At 32.9% G+C, this 18,261-nt stretch overlaps 1 protein-coding gene across 1 annotated transcript in view; it reads right to left on the bottom strand.

Moving 5' to 3' along the window:
* Positions 1–9,759: 9,759 nt before the first annotated feature.
* LOC132067653 (rust resistance kinase Lr10-like) overlaps positions 9,760–18,261 on the bottom strand; it is a 12,165-nt gene continuing 3,663 nt past the window's right edge. Inside the window, exons 2-3 of the mRNA XM_059460949.1 lie at positions 11,264–11,314; positions 9,760–11,097 (exon numbers count right to left, since the gene is read on the bottom strand). Coding sequence (XP_059316932.1) covers positions 10,010–11,097; positions 11,264–11,314 — 1,139 coding nt within the window. The 3' untranslated portion in view covers positions 9,760–10,009. The remainder of the gene's footprint in view (positions 11,098–11,263; positions 11,315–18,261) is intronic.

Genomic DNA, 18,261 nt, shown 5'->3' with positions numbered 1-18,261 from the left:
TTTCGGTCCATTTTAAATGGTAGACTAAGATTTTGTCATACGTATTAGGAAAATTATTTAATAACCTAGTAAAAGATTATTTGCAGAGTTATACTTTTTATTTTTGAAATTATCATTCTAATAGGAACAAATTTGAGAAAATGGTACTCTATTAATATCTTCTTGATTATGTAAAATCACTTTTTTTGATAGTTCATTGCTCAAATGGACGAATTATTAGAAACAGGTGAACAAAGTCATTATTCTTTCTTTTGTATTAGAAAATTCACTTATATTTTGTTACTTTACTCAAGTTTGAAAGTAATATGTCAATTACTATTTAAGGTCGTCACCCCTAATTTTTTAACCTTAAAAATAGAAAATATTAAACAAATGCATTTTAACCAAAAACCTTCTATCCATCAATAATTGACTCTTAGGATCCCTTTATATGTTGAACTTATGTTTCTTAATTAGAAGTTTAGTTAATTAACCAAAATTTAGGGAAAATGAAGTAGTAAGAAGTGTAGGGTTTGCTTTTGTGGTATATGTGTCCTAAGAATGACAAAAGCCTTCGTAAATATCTCGTAAAATTAGTCGAGACACGCATGGTGCCCTATGAAATTGATCTGGTGTACCGAAGCTGATTCAAACACCACGATATTCAAAAAAAAAAAAAAAAAAAAAAAGTAGGAAGTGCTAGGGCTTTAGTGGCTTTTTGTGGTATTTGTGTACTAAGAATGAGAAAAAAGGCTTCATAAAGGGGTTGCCTATGGCTGAATAAAGAAACAAAGCAACGTTCTTTTGGTCTCTTGAAGTACTCAAAATTCACTTTTGCTTTTGGGTACAAACCCATAATCTTTCAGACAACTCAGATTTCATGCCATGTTAACATCATTTGTCACTTCTACACTACTGTAAGCTAGGAACAAAAAAGCCTTTTTGATTGATCTATCAGTCTATCACTATTCGAATCCCAATTAGCAAGCTTTTATATATAGCCTCCTGTTGTGTTATCAGTTATGTTCAAAGAGCCCTTTCATGATTTTCACCGGGGGTATACACATAGTCAGGGGCGGATTTAGCTTAGTGTATGGGAACCCCCATGTATTTGTTCTATTCCGTATTTGTATTAAAATTCAAAAATTATCAAATACCCCACAAACATAACCATTCTCTTTATATTTTTTAATTTGATATGTTAGAACCCACAAGATTAAATTCGAATCCCCTCTCCAACCTTTCCGCCCCTCTCGCTTCGTCCTTGCATACACACATAGTTGATTTGTTAAGAGTTCACATTCACCAAGAGACAACTACAAGATCTAAATATTGTAGGTTCTAAGTTAAAAGGGTTCTTTCTATAAAATATATGTAACTTCGCCTATGCTTAATTCTCGCGCATTTATATAAGGTTTGAACTGAATATCATGAATTCCACCTAAGAATCCATTTTTTACAATGTTGCTGCAATTATTCATGGTTATGAACTATCTTTAGCGATGTTTAGAGTTCATATTGCTATATGTCTGGCCATGTTATCCGTTGAGTCAAGAGGCAACACGTTTTGATTGATGAGATAAGGAGGAACATATAACATATGCATGATTAATGTGTAAGTTGTGATAGTGAAAGATGTTATATTGCATGTCCTAATTGGTACTAGTAACAAAGAGTACTTTAAGAGAGGACTTTTGGAGAACATGAAGGCCTAGCTAGAGGGCAAGCGTCGTAGCTAGAGTGAAAGTATCGTCTGTTTGTAGCTTTGATCAAGTTGAATCTTAGAAAATCAGGCAAGAGTGCACGCCAATCCTAAGACGTGCCGTAGAAAGTCAAAATGAGTCTATAAGAAAAAATTAAAGCATATCTAGAGTAGAATTAGCCCATCATGATCGGAAGGTCAATAAAAGGTCAACTCCTATCACTTGGAATTATATAATTTCATTTGTAATTTAAACACAACTCAGTTATCATTATTAATTAAGAAGTTGTAGAATACCTTACGTGGCCAATAACAAATTTAATATTTACTTAACTAGTTAATGACTATTATGGCAAAAATAGAAGGAACAAAAAATCAAAGAGAAGTAGAACAAAGCAAAAGCAAGAAAAAGGTAAAGAGTGCAAGTTTATTGTTTAAAGGGTGGGACTAATGATTTGGTCTAACGACAAAAAGCAAAGTTTGGGACTTTGATTAGAAATATGATTTGTTTAATAATTTGTCTTTCACACTTTCTTATGAATAAATAATTAACTATGACCTTCTGTTTCTCTTCTTGTCTCCAACGTGGGGCCAAAATCAATGCTACAATTTGCTTAATTCCATGCAACATTTCCCATGTATGACTTTTTTTTAATACTATATACTTTTTCTTTTTCTTCTTTGATTAAATAAATCTAATTTTCTAATGGAGCGTTCAAGAATATAGCGCCATAAAGATAAAGGGGTGAGCGGCTAAAGCAATTGATTTAATTAATAGACTTTAGGAAAAGGAAAGAAATTAGTACTTCCTTTGGTCCCTTTTTATCGGTAGTTTAAGATTTTGATATATTTACTTAAAATAAAAATTACTTCACATTATTGAAAAATATTTAACTAAATTACCCTTATGTCTTCTTTAGAGTTGTAAAGTGAAGTTCAAGTTATTTTTGACTGCCTTATATTTTTCTTATAAATCTTTTTTATTAAAGTGGCAAATAGAATGGAGTGGCTGGACTAGTAAAATTCGCAGGAATGCCCCTCATTCGGGGTGGTCTTTAATTTTTGTCCTTCGCATAGAAACCCTGAGGTTTTGGGTTCGAATCACGACTCCGGCATAAAAATAAAAAATAATTTCGCAAGACAAGGCTTAGGGAAAGTTATGCCGGATTCGGCATAAGCGCCTTAAGGCATAACTAAAGTTATGCCGGATCCCAAGATAAATTTTATGCCTTAAGGAAATTTATAAGACAGACTTTTATGCCTTAAGGCTTAGTTATGCCTTAAGGCAACCTCTGCTGGAGACAACATAAGTTGTCTTAAGGCATATCTAAAGTTATGTCGGATTCGGCATATGTTGTCTTATAAGGTAAACTTTTAGTTATGCCTTAAGGCAACATATGCCGGATCCGGCATAACTTTAGTTATGCCTTAACGCAACTTATGCCGCATAAGACAGACTTTTCTCAAAGCCTTGTCTTGCGAAATTATTTTTATTTTTATGTCTAAGTGAGATTCGAACCTAAGCATTTTTTCCACCTTTTCAAGTGAAGGACAAAACTTAAAGTCCATCAATTTGAGGGGTAAAATTTAAAGACCAAAGAAGGCCAATCCGCAAAAAAAAATGTAGTAAAATTCCATAATTTCTAGCAGGAAAATAATCAAGTGGGCCTAAGAAAAATCCACTGCTCGGGAAACAGAATAAATGGGCCTTAGTTGGCCCAATTGCAATGGCATCCCCTAGCCAGCTGCGGACTTCTTTATGGGCCTGATGTCTTGTAACTTGGAGTCATTTTTTTGTGCGGATTAACCTTCATTTGGGCTCGTCTTTAATTTTTGTCCCTCTGGTGTTTAATTTTTTCCTTCCTTTAAAAAGGTGACCGAAAATACCTCGAGATTCTGGGTTCGAATCTCCACTTAGTCAAAAAAAATCACAAGGCAACTAAAATTCTGCCTTATAAGGCAAATTCTGCCGCATAAAACAGACTTTTTGCAAAGCCTTGCCTTGCAAAAATTTTATTTTTACGACTAAGCCAGAATTCGAATCCAGAACCTCGAGGTATATTTTAAGAGAAGGATTAAAATTAAAGACCAGTAATTTGAGGGCCAAAAATTAAAGACCATCCCCCAAAGATGGCTAATCGTGCAAATTGGCCACTTGGAGTTATTTGTGGGTGATTTGCACGATTGACCTTATTCGGGGTGGTCTATGAGTTCATGTTATATCAGTAAAATCATGAATTTGAATAAAGCTCAGCGTTATCAACATTGATATGGCGGCCTTTTACAAGACAATGGCCACTAACGCGCTAGAATCAGCATTTACCATCAAGCATATGCCGAGACGAAATCCTTTATTTTCGTTGTTTAATTGTTGTATGAACTGTGAACATGAAACCTACAGACAATGTGCTGACTAGAATACTTTAGTCCTCTTTCGGATAGAGTTTCTCTGCCAATTTGTTTGTTGCTGGAATGAAAAATTTCCTTGTGAAATGTTTTACGGTAAATTGAAAGTCCTAAATAACAATTACTCCTAACGAAGATCGAAAGTTGAAAAGGGAGATAAATGTCTTTGTGAATTCCCTTTAAATTCATTCACGTAGGAAGATTAATGTACAATCTGATTAGATCCTATGGAGCAGTTCTAAAATTAATTTATAACCATACACTGTTTGGATGGTTGTTACAAATTGTTTCATAATGTATCGAATTATATTCAATTGAGTTGTATTGTATCGTACTGTATAGTATTAAAAAACACAATATTTGGATAGATTGTATTGTTTCACATCGTTACATAATCTCACACATCTGCAATTTAAATGATAAACCTATAAGGAAAGTAGGATACAGGATAGAGCTACTATAAAAAGGAATGTAAAAGATAAAATAAAATTATTAGATAATAAGTGAGGTGAAAGATAAAATAAAATTATTAGATAATAAGTGAAGACAAAAAAAGAAAAAAAATAAGGTGACGACGTGATCACACTACACAGGTAGCGTTCCTCTGCCAATTTGTTTGTTGCTGGAATGAAAATTTTCTTTGTGAAAGGTTTTTAGGTTAAATAAGAAGTCCTAAATAATAATTACTCCTAACAAAGATGAAAGTACATCGAAAAGGGATGATTGCTTTTGCGAATGCCCGTTAAATTCGTTCATGTAGGAAGATCATTGTACAATCTGATTACATCCTATATAGCAATTCTGAAATTGATTTAGGCAAATCACCATACTCTGTTTGGATGGTTGTTACCAATTGTTTCATAATGTTTCCTATTATATTGTTCTCCTTCCGTCTTTATATGACATTCTTCCTTTTTAGTCAGTCTTGAAAAGAATAACATCTTTCTATATTTAGTGACAATTTACTTTTACACTTCCCATTTTACCTTCAGTGAGATATTTACGACCATATAAATATCTATGGCTTATTTTAGACCACAAGTTTCAAAAGTCTTTCTTTTATTCTTAAATTTCTTGCCTAATCAAATATCCTCATATAAATTGGGACGGAAGGAGTATTGAGTTGTGTTGTATCGTACTGTATTGTTTTTAAAGAACACAATATTTGGTTAGATTGTATCGTTTTCCGTCGTTACATAACCTCACACATCCGCATTGTTTTTAACAAAAAAAGAGATACTTGACTATATAAGAGCCCGTTTGGATTGGCTTATAAGTTGTATCGTTTCCTTTTTGAGTGTTTGTACATTCACTAACCTCACACAAAATAAGCTCAAAAAAATAATTTTTAACTTAAGCTTATCTAATAGGCCTACAAAAAAAGTTTTTAATAAGTTGGACTACCCAACTTATTTTTTTCTGACTATAAGCCGCAAAAATATAAAAAAAGAAAGTATAGAAAAAATGAGAAAAAAATAAGGTAACGACGCGATCACACCGTCGTTTACACAAAATGAGATAGAGTTTCTCTGCCAATTTGTTTGCTGCTGGAACGAAAAATTCTTTGTGAAATGTTTTTAGGGTAAATTAGAAGACCTAATTACAATTACTCATGACAAAGATGAAAGGAGATCGAAAAGGGGATAAATGCTTTTGTGAATGTCCGTTAAATTCATTCATGTAGGAAGACTTGTGTACAATCTGCTTAAATCCTAATTAGCAGTTCTGAAATTAATTTAGGTAAATCACCTATCTCTTAGCGCTAAATCAACAAAGATTTTCCAGGTTCACTCGTCTACAGTAATCAGTAATAAGTATTCTTCTCCTCTGGTTAAGGATCATTTTGTCTTCTTTCTTTCTTGATTCAAGTTGTCTTTTTCTTTTTCCTTTTGGTTACTATCATATGTATTTAAAATAACGTTTCCATTCATTTATTCTGGGGGTTTATCGGAAACAGCATCCCTATCCTACAAAGGTAGGGGTAAGGTCTGCGTACATCCTACTGAGTCTGGAACCAAAATGACCAAAAAAAAAAAACTTTTAAACCAAAATACCCCAACAAAAAAAAGGTGACATAAGTACCTTTAGCGCGAAGAATTCTTTATCGCGCTAAAGGACTTAACCGTAATTTCTGCTAAGTCTTTAACGCAGTAAAATATTACGTTATAGAACCATTAAAAAAATATATATTCTATAACGCAGTAAAATACTGAATTATAGAAATAGTAAAAAAAAAAAAAAATTAGGCAACTTTATTTTTTGCAACACTTTAGTGTTTTTTTTCGTACTTTGGCCAACGATTAGTCGTGTGTCAAGACTCCGAAACGTTAATATTTTATATAGAACCTGATATTTTTTTTTGCGTACTATAATGTAGGCTCAATACATCAAGGATACTTAAACGTTCGGATCATCATTTTAGGGATTCAAAAGGTACCCGAAGTAAGTTTTGTTTGAAAACTTTAGGTTTAAGTGTTCTATATATACAGACGTCCATTTTTGTTTGAAGACTTGTTGTCATTAGCTTAAAGTTTTTTATTTTTAGGGTTTAGATTTAAGTGGGTTATTTTGTAAAGCGTAACTTTATTTCGAATATAAGCGATTTTTTGCGCTCGGACGTCCGATTTGTGTGATTTTTTTTTTTGCAACATATTCGAAATAAAGTTATGCATTAAAAAATAACACACTTAAGGAGCACTTAGTGTTTTTTTCCATAAAAAGATCGCAACATCTTATTTTAATAAATCTTTTCTTTGCAACACTTACGTGTTTTTTCTATACTTTGACCAACGATTAGTCGTGTGTCAAGACTCCGAAATGTCAATATTTTACATAGAACCTAATATTTTTTTCTGCGTACTATAATATAGGCTCAATACATCAAGGATACGTAAACGTTCAGATCGTCATTTTAGGGATTGAAAAGGTACCCGAAGTAAATTTTGTTTGGAAATTTTAGGTTTAAATGTTTTATTTTTTAAGGTTTTGATTTAAGCGTGTTATTGTTTTAATCAAGACATAACTTTATTTTGAATATAAATCTAATTCTAAAAAATATAGGGAGAAAAACTAATTGTAAAGTGGTCAAATTTTAGATGGTCATAACTTTACGCCGGGATGTCCGTTTTATGCAATTTTTTTTTATCTTGCGTATTTTTTTGAGATCTACGCGGGCAAACCGCCATTGGCCAAGCCGATTTTTAAAAAAACACTTGTTATCCTATTCAATTTCAATTTTTCCCCAAATTGGCTTGAAGTTTTTAGTTTTCTTTACTTATAATATGATGATACGCAACAGCTTTCAACATAAAAATTTCGGAGCAATGTAGCTGTGAATGTCAATTTCACTTTTGTGGTTTCAATTTTTCAAAATAAAGCAGACTAATTTTCTCGACATATAAAGTTGACTAAAATAATCTTATAAAAATAGAACACTTGAACCTAAAGTTTTCAAACAAAACTTACTGTGCACCTTTTCAACCCCTAAAATGACGATCCGAACTTTTACGTATCCTTGATGTATTGAGCCTACATTATTGTACGCAGAAAAAAATATATCAAGTTCTATATAAAATATTGACGTTTCGGAGTCTTGACACATGACTAATCGTTGGTCAAAGTATGGAAAAAAACACTAAAGTTTTGGAGTCATTTTGTTTCTATTCATTTATGGAAAAATTAGGCTGGAATCTACAACTGGATGAAATTTTTCTTGCTAATCTAGTATTTAAACTAAACCATTAGATCCACAACATAATAAAATACTTACCCGCATCCAGAGTTTGCATAAATCATATTCACTTATCATGGTCAAGCGATAAGATGAGGTGAGAATGCATGCTGATTAACTTCGGTACGTGATAAAAGTTTATGTGCCCCAAAAGTTGTGTGTGTGTGTTTTTTTTTTTTTGATAAGTAAAAGTCCTGTATTTTTTGCAATTCTGGAATTATCATCTATTTTCTTTGTAACTCTCTTGCTTCTTCTTGATGCCTCTTCAATACAAACTCTTACTTCATCAAACAAAAGTTAAAATAAATAAATAAAAGTACTGTATTTTTTTATTTAGTGCAAATACCGAGTGCGACTAAATTGTTTCCAATAATTGTATCTTTTTTCCCTTCTGTCTTGGTTAGTGAAACTAGCGCTGCATTTGAAGAAATCATGACTAAGGAAGCCAAAAAAAAAAAAAAAAAAGGTCTAATAATTGAGGAAGCGAACAAAATAAGAAGATTAAGCCATATGGTATTATCCCATTGCTCAAACAAAAAATTTCCTACCTCCAAAAAAGAAGACGACTAAAAGCCGTTTATCTAGACTTTTTATTGTTACCATTGTCAAAGAAAATCTGGTCTTTTTATTTTGTGATCATTATTTTCCAGTCAATCTTAGGCGGCAGTATATTTGACGTCAAGGTCGCTAGTGGATTTAGATTCAAAGAAACAACCATTCAAAATGCTATGAAGAAATTTTCCAAGTGAGGAACTTTTCTGAATATGAGAAGATAAAAATCATCTAGCAATAGCTGAGATTCAAATTCTAAAGATAAATTTCTTTAGAATTTGAGGAGCAGTTGTTATAATACTGATATAGTGATTACACAGATAAAAACAGAATTTCTAGACAGGACAGCTAAATATAGAGGGTCTAGGAAGGCTCAAAGATGCATTAGATTAATTCAACAATTTTTCTTGTAATTAGTTTTTCAGTTGGAGGCCTCGAGGATATAGAACCCTTCCTAGAAGGTGGCTATAGAATTTAGGTGCTGTGTAGGTGTATTGGCTCTTCTTTGTTTGTTAATGGTAATGTTTACGGTTTACCAAGAAAAAATTCGTTTAATCCAAAATGATTGTTATTCCCCTTTCTGGAAGTCTTTTCTCCGTTTGCATGACACACTCAACTTGTAATCTGTTTATTGAGTTTAAACATTTATACTTGAATTTTAAAATAAATAGTTGTAGTTAATATTAGCTCTGAAAATGAGAAGAAATTTAGTCTGCAAATATGAAATTTAGCTACATATTGGTGTGGTTTTACCCTATATATGAAAGAGGTTGTATTTTCACTTGTTTCTGTTCAACCAATTTTCAATCCATCCAAACCCGACCCAACACACCCGTTATCACCACTATTCAGTAGTGACACTACTTATCAGTTATCACGTATGAACAATACTAGGATTTGCATTTCAGGTTGATGAATATATGAATGCCTAGAAAACAAAGAAAAAAATCATATTTTGCAATAACAATTTGCGAAGTACTTATGATTTGAGAGGTCTTTTTACTCTTCTTTCCCTTTTTGTTCATTGAAATCTGGGAAAACTTTGCATTTTGATGACGTAAACTCGTAAAGTCATTAGATCCTTTCAACTTTCATGTAATAGTTTTACATCCCCGACGACTAATTATGCAATACAAACTTAAATCCTCATTGCTAAATATATTCGTTTCTCTGAAGATCTGGACAGATTATTACAACATTGGTTGAACCAAATCTTTCTTCTCTTGCTAATTAAGCACCCGCATATGCTTCTCCTGATAATCAACTTAATGTTTATCTACTCCACCAAGATACTTCTGCATATTGTCACTAGCTATAGGATGCCATTAAATTAATTTAGGAAGATTACTGTACCATCTGATAAGATCCTATGCAGTAGTTGTGAACTTCCTTCAGACAAATCGCTGATATTTTTAGCGATCAATCATTAAGAAATATATGATTCTACATCCTTTAAGACTCAAGGACATATAAGTACATTGGATACCAAACTTAACAACCTCTTATAAGGAGAAAATAGAGACAACTGTACCTGCTTTTACTAAAATTCCATAACAAAAATGAGACTACACAAATAATAGCTGACATATCAACAAACAAAGCTTAGGTCAATTCTACTGCTGATGAGGTCAATTCTAGTGCTATGAATCTACCTCTGTTCTTGAGGGAGAATATAGGTAAGGCGTGGGAGGAATTTGCAAAGAGTTTAGGTTCCCCTCTAACATTTCCACAACCTTAGTCATAGATGGTCGATTTGAGGGACCAGTTTGGACGCACCATAGACTTGCTATCACCATCTTTCGTGCACATTCTTTGTCCTCTTCATTCATTATCCCAATTAATTGAAGTTCTTCATCCAGTTCAATTCGTTGACAGAGCCATTCTGGAAAGTAGATTTCACTCGTATGATCAAGTCTGGCGTCAACATTTTTTCTTCCTCCAACCATCTCTAGGACCATCATTCCATAGCTATAGACATCAGACTTGTGAGAGACACCTCCCAAGTTTCTGCAAACAATTTCTGGAGCAATATAACCAATAGTCCCTCTGGCACCTAACATTGACACAATGCTCTCCTTTTTCATGCATAGTTTGGCAAGGCCAAAGTCAGAGATCTTAGGACAAAAATCTTCATCAAGCAGTATATTATGAGGCTTTATATCAAAATGTAGAATCCGAGTGTTACAACCACGATGCAAGTACTCCAATCCTCGAGCAATGCCTAGTGAAATTTTGTACAGTACTGGCCAATCCAATTGGCGAACTCTGTCGGATATTTCCTCATAGATAAACTTTTCAAGAGATCCATTTGGCATGTATTCATAAACGAGAGCTCTTTTGCGGCCCTCAAAACAAAATCCCACAAGCCTCACGATGTTAACATGTGATGTCCTGCTAATACTTCCCACCTCGTTAATGAAATCTTCACCACTGCCTTTCAGTTCATTCAGGACCTTCACAGCCACATGCCTTCCATTCTGCAAACTTCCTTTATATACATAACCATATCCTCCTTGACCTAGTTTGTTTTTGAAGTGACTGGTCATCTTTCTGACGTCTGAATAGCTGTATCTCTTTGGAGCATATGGCCCATAGTTTTTCAGAAATGCTTCAATATTTCGGTGATCCTCAGCTTTGGTTTCCCAAAACCTGAGGTACTTGTGCAAGAAAATCTTTTTTCTGAAGCAGAAGAGCAAAGTCAAAATTCCAGTGCAAGAGAAAACTGCAACTGTGGAAAAAAAAAAATAAAGTCATGCACTGGGAAGAGTCTGCTTTTGAGACAATTCAACTAGTACAATTTTACAAAAGCGAAAACGAGCAAAAGGGGAAAAAGAATCGAAGGAGTTTTCACGGCAGCCAAAGATTTAAGAGTAGAAGAAAGAAGGTGTAGTTGCCTGTGACTATGACGAGCAAGGTTGTCCGAAGATGACGCTTTTTCAATGTTCCTGCAACACTAACACGAATAAATAAATGAATAACAGATGAAGGAACTAGGTATTCTATTTCAGTGATGCCTTCTAGCTTATTTGCCTACATCTCTCAAAGTGCTCCATCCTCATAACATAGATCCAGAGAATATTCTTATTCATAAAATATGCAGCTTGTCTTGTTATCTTTGCCTTTAACTATGAAGTACAATGAAACAAATTTCTTTGAGTATTATATCCCATTGAAGATTAAAGAGAAAAAGTTTTTCTTGGATACCTTTGCCTTCACCAGTAGAACAAAAAAATTGTTGTTACTGTCAACTTCACACCGTCCTCCTCTAGAATAACACTGATTACACTTATTAGATACACTCCATCCTAGAGAAACTTCAGCAGCTAACAGATTGAACAGGTCGCTATTGTTTGGTTTTGATTCAAAACCTGATGCTGTAGGCAATTGAATCATTGAACAGCTAGTAGGAAGAGTATATGCTGTAGAAGAAATGGATGAGATGTTATAGTATAACGTGAAACTTTCGCAGCCATTGTAGCTCTGAAAACCCTGATGAGAGAAATCTTCTTGGAATCTCTTCTTGCTAGTATTGCATCTGAACAAGGTGAGGAAAGGGTAGACTCTATAGGTGATTATAGGAGATATTGGGAGAGAGAGATTTCTCTCAAAAGATTGACAACTCTTCTTATTCAAGAAATTTTCAAGAATGGGGTCCTTAATTGTGACAAAAACATTCTGCTTTGCAAGAATTTGATACTTCACTCCTTCCAATTCAATCATGGGATGTGGAGTAGCATCACAATCCACCTTGCATAATCCACAATCAGGTTGAGTGGGCTTGTAGAAAGGAAAGCTCAGAATTTCTGAACTTCCGCATTGGAATTCATCCGGACAGTTTGAATAGGGTGTGTTCTGTCCTTGAACTGAATCAAAGCACCACAGATGAACCAAAATGAAGACAAAGAACCAAGAAACTAAATCCATGATGAACCCTTTTTGTTAAAAGAAAAAAACATCAACTGTAGCAACAGATATAAGTACGCGTTTAGTGGTTATATATATTACTGGGTACATTTGCAAAGACTTTGAATTTGAAATTCTGCAGAGACTGGCAACTAAGGATTTTTCTCCAGTTGTCAATGGTCATTTTCACTTCTTTCTTTTTCGTTTCAAGATGTCATTTAAAAGTCTCTGCCTTAAAATATAGGCAACTTCGAAGGACCTTCATTGTTCAGTGGACTTCCTTTTTGCATATGTTTGACTTCAGTTAGTGGATTTGGAAACTTCCGAGAAAGCAAAATTAAAAAGAAAGGCATTCAAAACGGTATGAGTGAATTTTTTCAAGTCCGGAACTTCTCTATATGTGGTAGATTAAACTCTTGTAGCGATAGCTCAAATTCAACTGCTAAAAATAGTACTTATCTATGATCCAAAATAGTTGTTATTGTGTATATTATTCCAAGAGGTTCAAGATATAAAGACAGTTACAGATTTTATAGTGCATCTAAATAATGAATGAATCTAAGAAGAAAATCCTACTCTTCCATACTCTGTTTCACTTGTTCAAATTTTATTCCTTTGAACATGATTTACTTACATTTTTGCAGATTTTATCCTTCTTCTTTTGCTCACGTTATTACGATGATTATTAAGGTGCAATACCATGAGTATTTCCCGACCTGGGAAAACTATGACCGTCATGATATGATGTGTAGAGAGTCAAACATAGACGCATCTTTATTAATATATGATGTATTTTTTAATGGATAATGAACGTCAGCCCCTGTTTAATTTGGAAAAAAACATTTATCGTGGGCTCTCAAGCATGAGAGGCAGATATGAGATGCCTTTTATGTACGAGGCAGATATTAGACTATCTGAGTTGCTTTGGGATGCTTAGGACAAGATGAAGCAACTCACTTGAATTGGTGATATAAGTTACTCCATTTAAAGTACTCTTACTTTTTAATTCATATAGGAGTAACTTGTATCCTAATTGACATATGTTTCCTTTTATTTGCAGTAAAGGAGTAAGGGAGGGCCTCCCATGGTATATCAGCTCTTCAAGTTTAAGGATGAAATGTCGGCACGAATTGAGTCTTAAAGTAGAAAAAGACATGGCTGGGTTTAGCAACACCACCGGATGTAAAGAACGGGAGCACCAGCTGTGATAAAAATACACGGTATTTACCAAAAGGCTCAAAAATTTATATACTCAAAAGGGGTATATCGGTAGCAGATCCACGATACACCAAAAATTTTTTTTCACTTCGACACCAAGTCAACGAAAAATTAAAAAAAAAAAAATTTAATTGTATAACGTGACTGATCCACGTTATACAATATATTTTGTATAACGTGGATCAGTCCACGTTTTACAAATATATTTTGTAAAACGTGGATCAGTCCACGTTTTACAAATATATTTTGTAAAACGTGGATCAGTCCACGTTTTACATCTAAAGTTTTTTTTTTTTTTTTTTTTTTTTAGCACTAAATTTTTTTTTGTAACATTTAGTGTGTTTTTTCATACTTTTGACCAATGATTAATCATAGATGTAAGACCAAACGTCAATATTTTATATAGAACGATATTTTTTTCGTGCAATAATGTGCTCAATACAAGGGGATACGTAGACGTTCGGATCGTCGTATTTAGGGGTTGAAAAGGCTGCGAAGTAAGTTTTGTTTAAAAACTTAGTGTTTGATCGAAGGTTATTTTAGTCAACTTTTATATGTTGAGAAAATTAATCAAATTTTATTTTCAAAAATTAATCGAAGAGAAGTGAAATTGACATTCACGGACATTACCTTGGGATTTTTACGTTGAAATCTATTGCGTATCATCATCTTATAAGTAAATAAAAAAAATTTCACGCCAATTTGGAAAATCGAAATCAATGGGATAAAAGGCGTTTTTTTAAAAATCGGGCCGCTAAAACCGCCTACGGCGTTTGTCCGCATAGATCTCGAAAAAATACGCAAGTTCAAAAAAAAAAAAACGCGTAAAACGGACGTCCAGAAAAGTTGACCATCTAAAGTTTGACCACTTTACAACCAGTTTTTCTCCTATATTTTTAGAATTATATTTATATTCAAAATAATGTTTTATCGTGATTAAAAAACACGCTTAAATCAAAACCTTAAAAAACAAACACTTAAACCTTAAACAAAACTTATTTCTATCTTTTCAACCCAAAATGACTATCCGAACGTCTACGTATCCTCACGATGTATTGAGCTTACATTATTGTCTGTAAAAAATATCAAGTTCTCTATATAAAATATTGACGTTTGTGAGTCTTCACACACGACTAATCATTAGTCAAAGTATTTAAAAAACACTAAGCTTTTTTCAAACAAACTTACTTGGTAACGCAACCCCTAAATGACAGATCCGAACATCTACGTATCCTTGATGTATTGAGCCTACATTATTGTCTTTTTAAAAAAATATCAAAGTTCTATATAAAATATTGACGTCGTGAGTCTTCACACACGATTAATCATTGGTGCATTTAAAAACACACTAAGTGTTACAAAAAATTAGTGCTCTAAAAAAAAAAAAAAAAAAAATAAAAAATTTAAAGGTAAAAAAAACGTGGATCTACCCACGTTTACAAATATATATTGTAAAACGATGGTGATCCACGTTTTACAATTTATATTGTATAACGTGGATCAGTCCACGTTATACAATTAAATTTTTTTTTTTTTTTAATTTTTCGTTGACTCGGTGTCGCTTAAAAATTTTTTTAAGGGTATATCGTGGATACCACGATATACCCCTTTTGGTATATAAATTTTTATTACACTCCCTTTTGGTAAATACCGCGTATTTTTATACCCTTTTGTGCCTCCGGACGATCGGATAGCCAAATTATTAACATTTGGCTTAATGTGGTTGGAGGACTAAATAAAGGAGAGATATGGCCTTTGTTCAGAGCTTTCGTTTATGGTGGCTCCTCGAGGTTATTGATTGGGTCATCCTTTTCGTAGTCCTCCGTGAATCAGTGATGAGTTGGATGCCACGTGGAGACATGTGCAGGAGTTGAACAAAAGACGCAAACCAAAATGCAAAGGAGAAGGAAGCACTGAAGCATAAGGTGGACCGCCAAAATAAGGATATCAATATGCTCAAGGCTTAGACAAAAGGATCTGAGAAAGTAACAGTTTGACCCCTTCTCCCCTTCAGACCCATGATGACGATGATGACTAGTTGTATTTTTTATTTGTTAATGTATTGAAACAATAGACTAGTTTTATTTTCTAAACAATATGTAGTTTAAATTATATTGTCTGACAATTGTTACCACTTCTGTAATATCTTTTTGTTGGATATTTCAGTTCGTTTGATGTGATTTGATATATATATACATATATATTTTTTTTATGGACGTTTGGAGGTTTGCATTGTTTTTGCTGGTTTTTGGAGTATTAATTATTATACGTGTTATAGTTGTGATTTGTTAATTGTTTGTTTGTTGAAGCTTGAAAGTGACAAGTGACTGAGAAAGCCATAAAAATGGTAGCGATCTCTACATTTTTGACTTCTCATAGATTGCTCATAGCCGTCCAAAAAAAGCTAAAAAAAATAACAATACAGAAATTATTATAATGCTGGACTCTAGGAGAGCACGAGATAGTGTGGACTAATATAAAAAATTCCTCCATTATTTGTCATATCTACCTCTGTTATTCCGATTATTGACTTTAAATTAGATGACGGGAAAAATACTAAATTATTGGTTCCAAAATGTATGTATATATATATATATATATACACTAGTAAATCTGCCCCCTCGGCGCGTAGTAGGCCCTTGCTACCGAATTTACGAACATTCTAATGATTTAAGGAGTATCAAAGAGGGTTGATTTCTCCAATGGCTTATACTCAACTAATAGCACTATTATTTTAGAAAGTCACCTTTCTTCTTAATTACAATTTCCTTCAACAAAGAAAAGTGACTTTTACGAAAGATAATACGCAATGGTTGAGGAAAGAACAATCAAAAATCAACTCAAGTATTAATACTAGATGAAAAGGTAAAATTAAAACTAAAAATTTATAACTATCATCTTAGAACATGAATTACCATATAAATTAAAGTAATTAGATTATTATTTTTAGTTGTACACTTGAGAAGATACAATTTTATATAAATGAACTTAAACTTTTTCATTAACGACAATAAGATATCCATACGCAACAAAATTGGAGTTGATATTTTGAGGAACACCGGCAAGAAACTTTTCTGTAGTTCCTCAACTTTTCTCACAGCCAAATCAAGAGACCAACCTGGAAAAAGATGCACAAGACTAAATCATTTAGATGTAACCATTCATAAATAAGGAAATTATCATTTATGACATCTAAATTGAGATACTCATTTACATAGGAATATACCTTACTTTGGCATTTAAACTGAATGAATTCAAAAAAACAAAACAAAAATGTGCAATGTAACATGCCAGTGGGATCAAGGTTGGTCAAGTTTTGATAAAATGATTTACAAGAGAAGTATTTTATTATTCTTGAACTCCGCTCTCTCAAATTGCCATCCATGAAATTTTTTCATTATTTCTTTTACATCATAACCGAAGTACATAATTCCCTATATTGATTGACAATATCGAAAACTGATAACAGATGATAAGAAGGAAGTGCCAAAAAGACTAAACAATGTTTAAATAATTAGGTCTCTTGAAATCAAATGTAAATAAATATTCACAGGGTACTGACTTAGTAGTCCAAAAAATGGAGTTCAATGTAGCTTAGAATAAGTTCAAGCAATTTGCAATTTTTTTTTTTTTTTGGCTACAGGATCGCTCTTTTTCATCCTCCATAATGATATGAACGCACATCGACAAAAAGGGGCTACTAAATTGTACCACACGATTTAGAATCATCGAAGGGGTTGCTCAATCCTAAAATCTGTATCTGTCAATGTTGTTGATTTACATGCAGCTTGCCAGTTTTTCTCACTTTTACCTTACATAAGAGGCCACTTTCATGAAGTTTTGGACCCCTTTTACTTTTACCTACAATTAAATTACATTGAGGAGCTTTCTTTTTTGCAACTCATAGGCAGAATAGGAAAGGTTACTGAAACTTGTTTAACTACTACAGAATTATGTTTAGCAGCAAAAGCTAACCTTTAAAGTGATAGGTGAATAAATGATTTGATGATGACTCACATTTTCTAAATCATCAGCCATAGACAGTCAAAGTCTCAAACTTATAGCTATTCACCAGATGCCTGGGTTTGAATAAGAAAAACACAATAATGAACATTAAAGGTTGGAGTTGTAACACCCATTCCTAGGCTATACAAACGGTTACTGTGGCTCATGAATAGACAAAAAATTACTTGGACTTAATTCCAAGTATTACGTGGGCTGATATATTTGTTAATTAAATTAATTAGTTTATTATTGTGTTACTATTATTATCTAGTGAAATAGAGGAGAAAAAATGCCAAAAAAAGGATGAAAAAGATAAATACGATTAAAGCCCATGAGGCGCGCCACATCACCTCGTCTATGTTTTATATTATATATAGATATAGATTTTGAGATTGCTAAACAAAAATGGATTGATTTAGCTTCCAATTTATAGAAGAAAGCTGCTGCAAACTTTTTTAGATGCAGCTTATAACTTATAAGCTGTTTGTATGAACTAATTACAAGCTACAATATTTGATTGCAGTCCATCCACAACTTAATGTATTCATGACAGAAATGAGTTTTTAACAATTCATCCATCTATTAATTGAAACAACATAATTTTTCAGAATCTTGAATTTTAAAGTTGTAAGTACCAAATATATATGGTATTCTTTTTCCCTCAGGGAAAAATATATGTTTTATTTAAAATTATAGTTTGAATCGACACAAACTATAAAAAATGTAATTTTTTTAAATTTGTGGTTTTTAAAATTTGTATTTTTTT

The sequence above is a fragment of the Lycium ferocissimum genome, chromosome 8, assembly GCF_029784015.1.
Source record: "Lycium ferocissimum isolate CSIRO_LF1 chromosome 8, AGI_CSIRO_Lferr_CH_V1, whole genome shotgun sequence".
Lineage (NCBI taxonomy): Eukaryota > Viridiplantae > Streptophyta > Magnoliopsida > Solanales > Solanaceae > Lycium > Lycium ferocissimum.
This window is presented reverse-complemented; position numbering and strand designations above follow the sequence as displayed.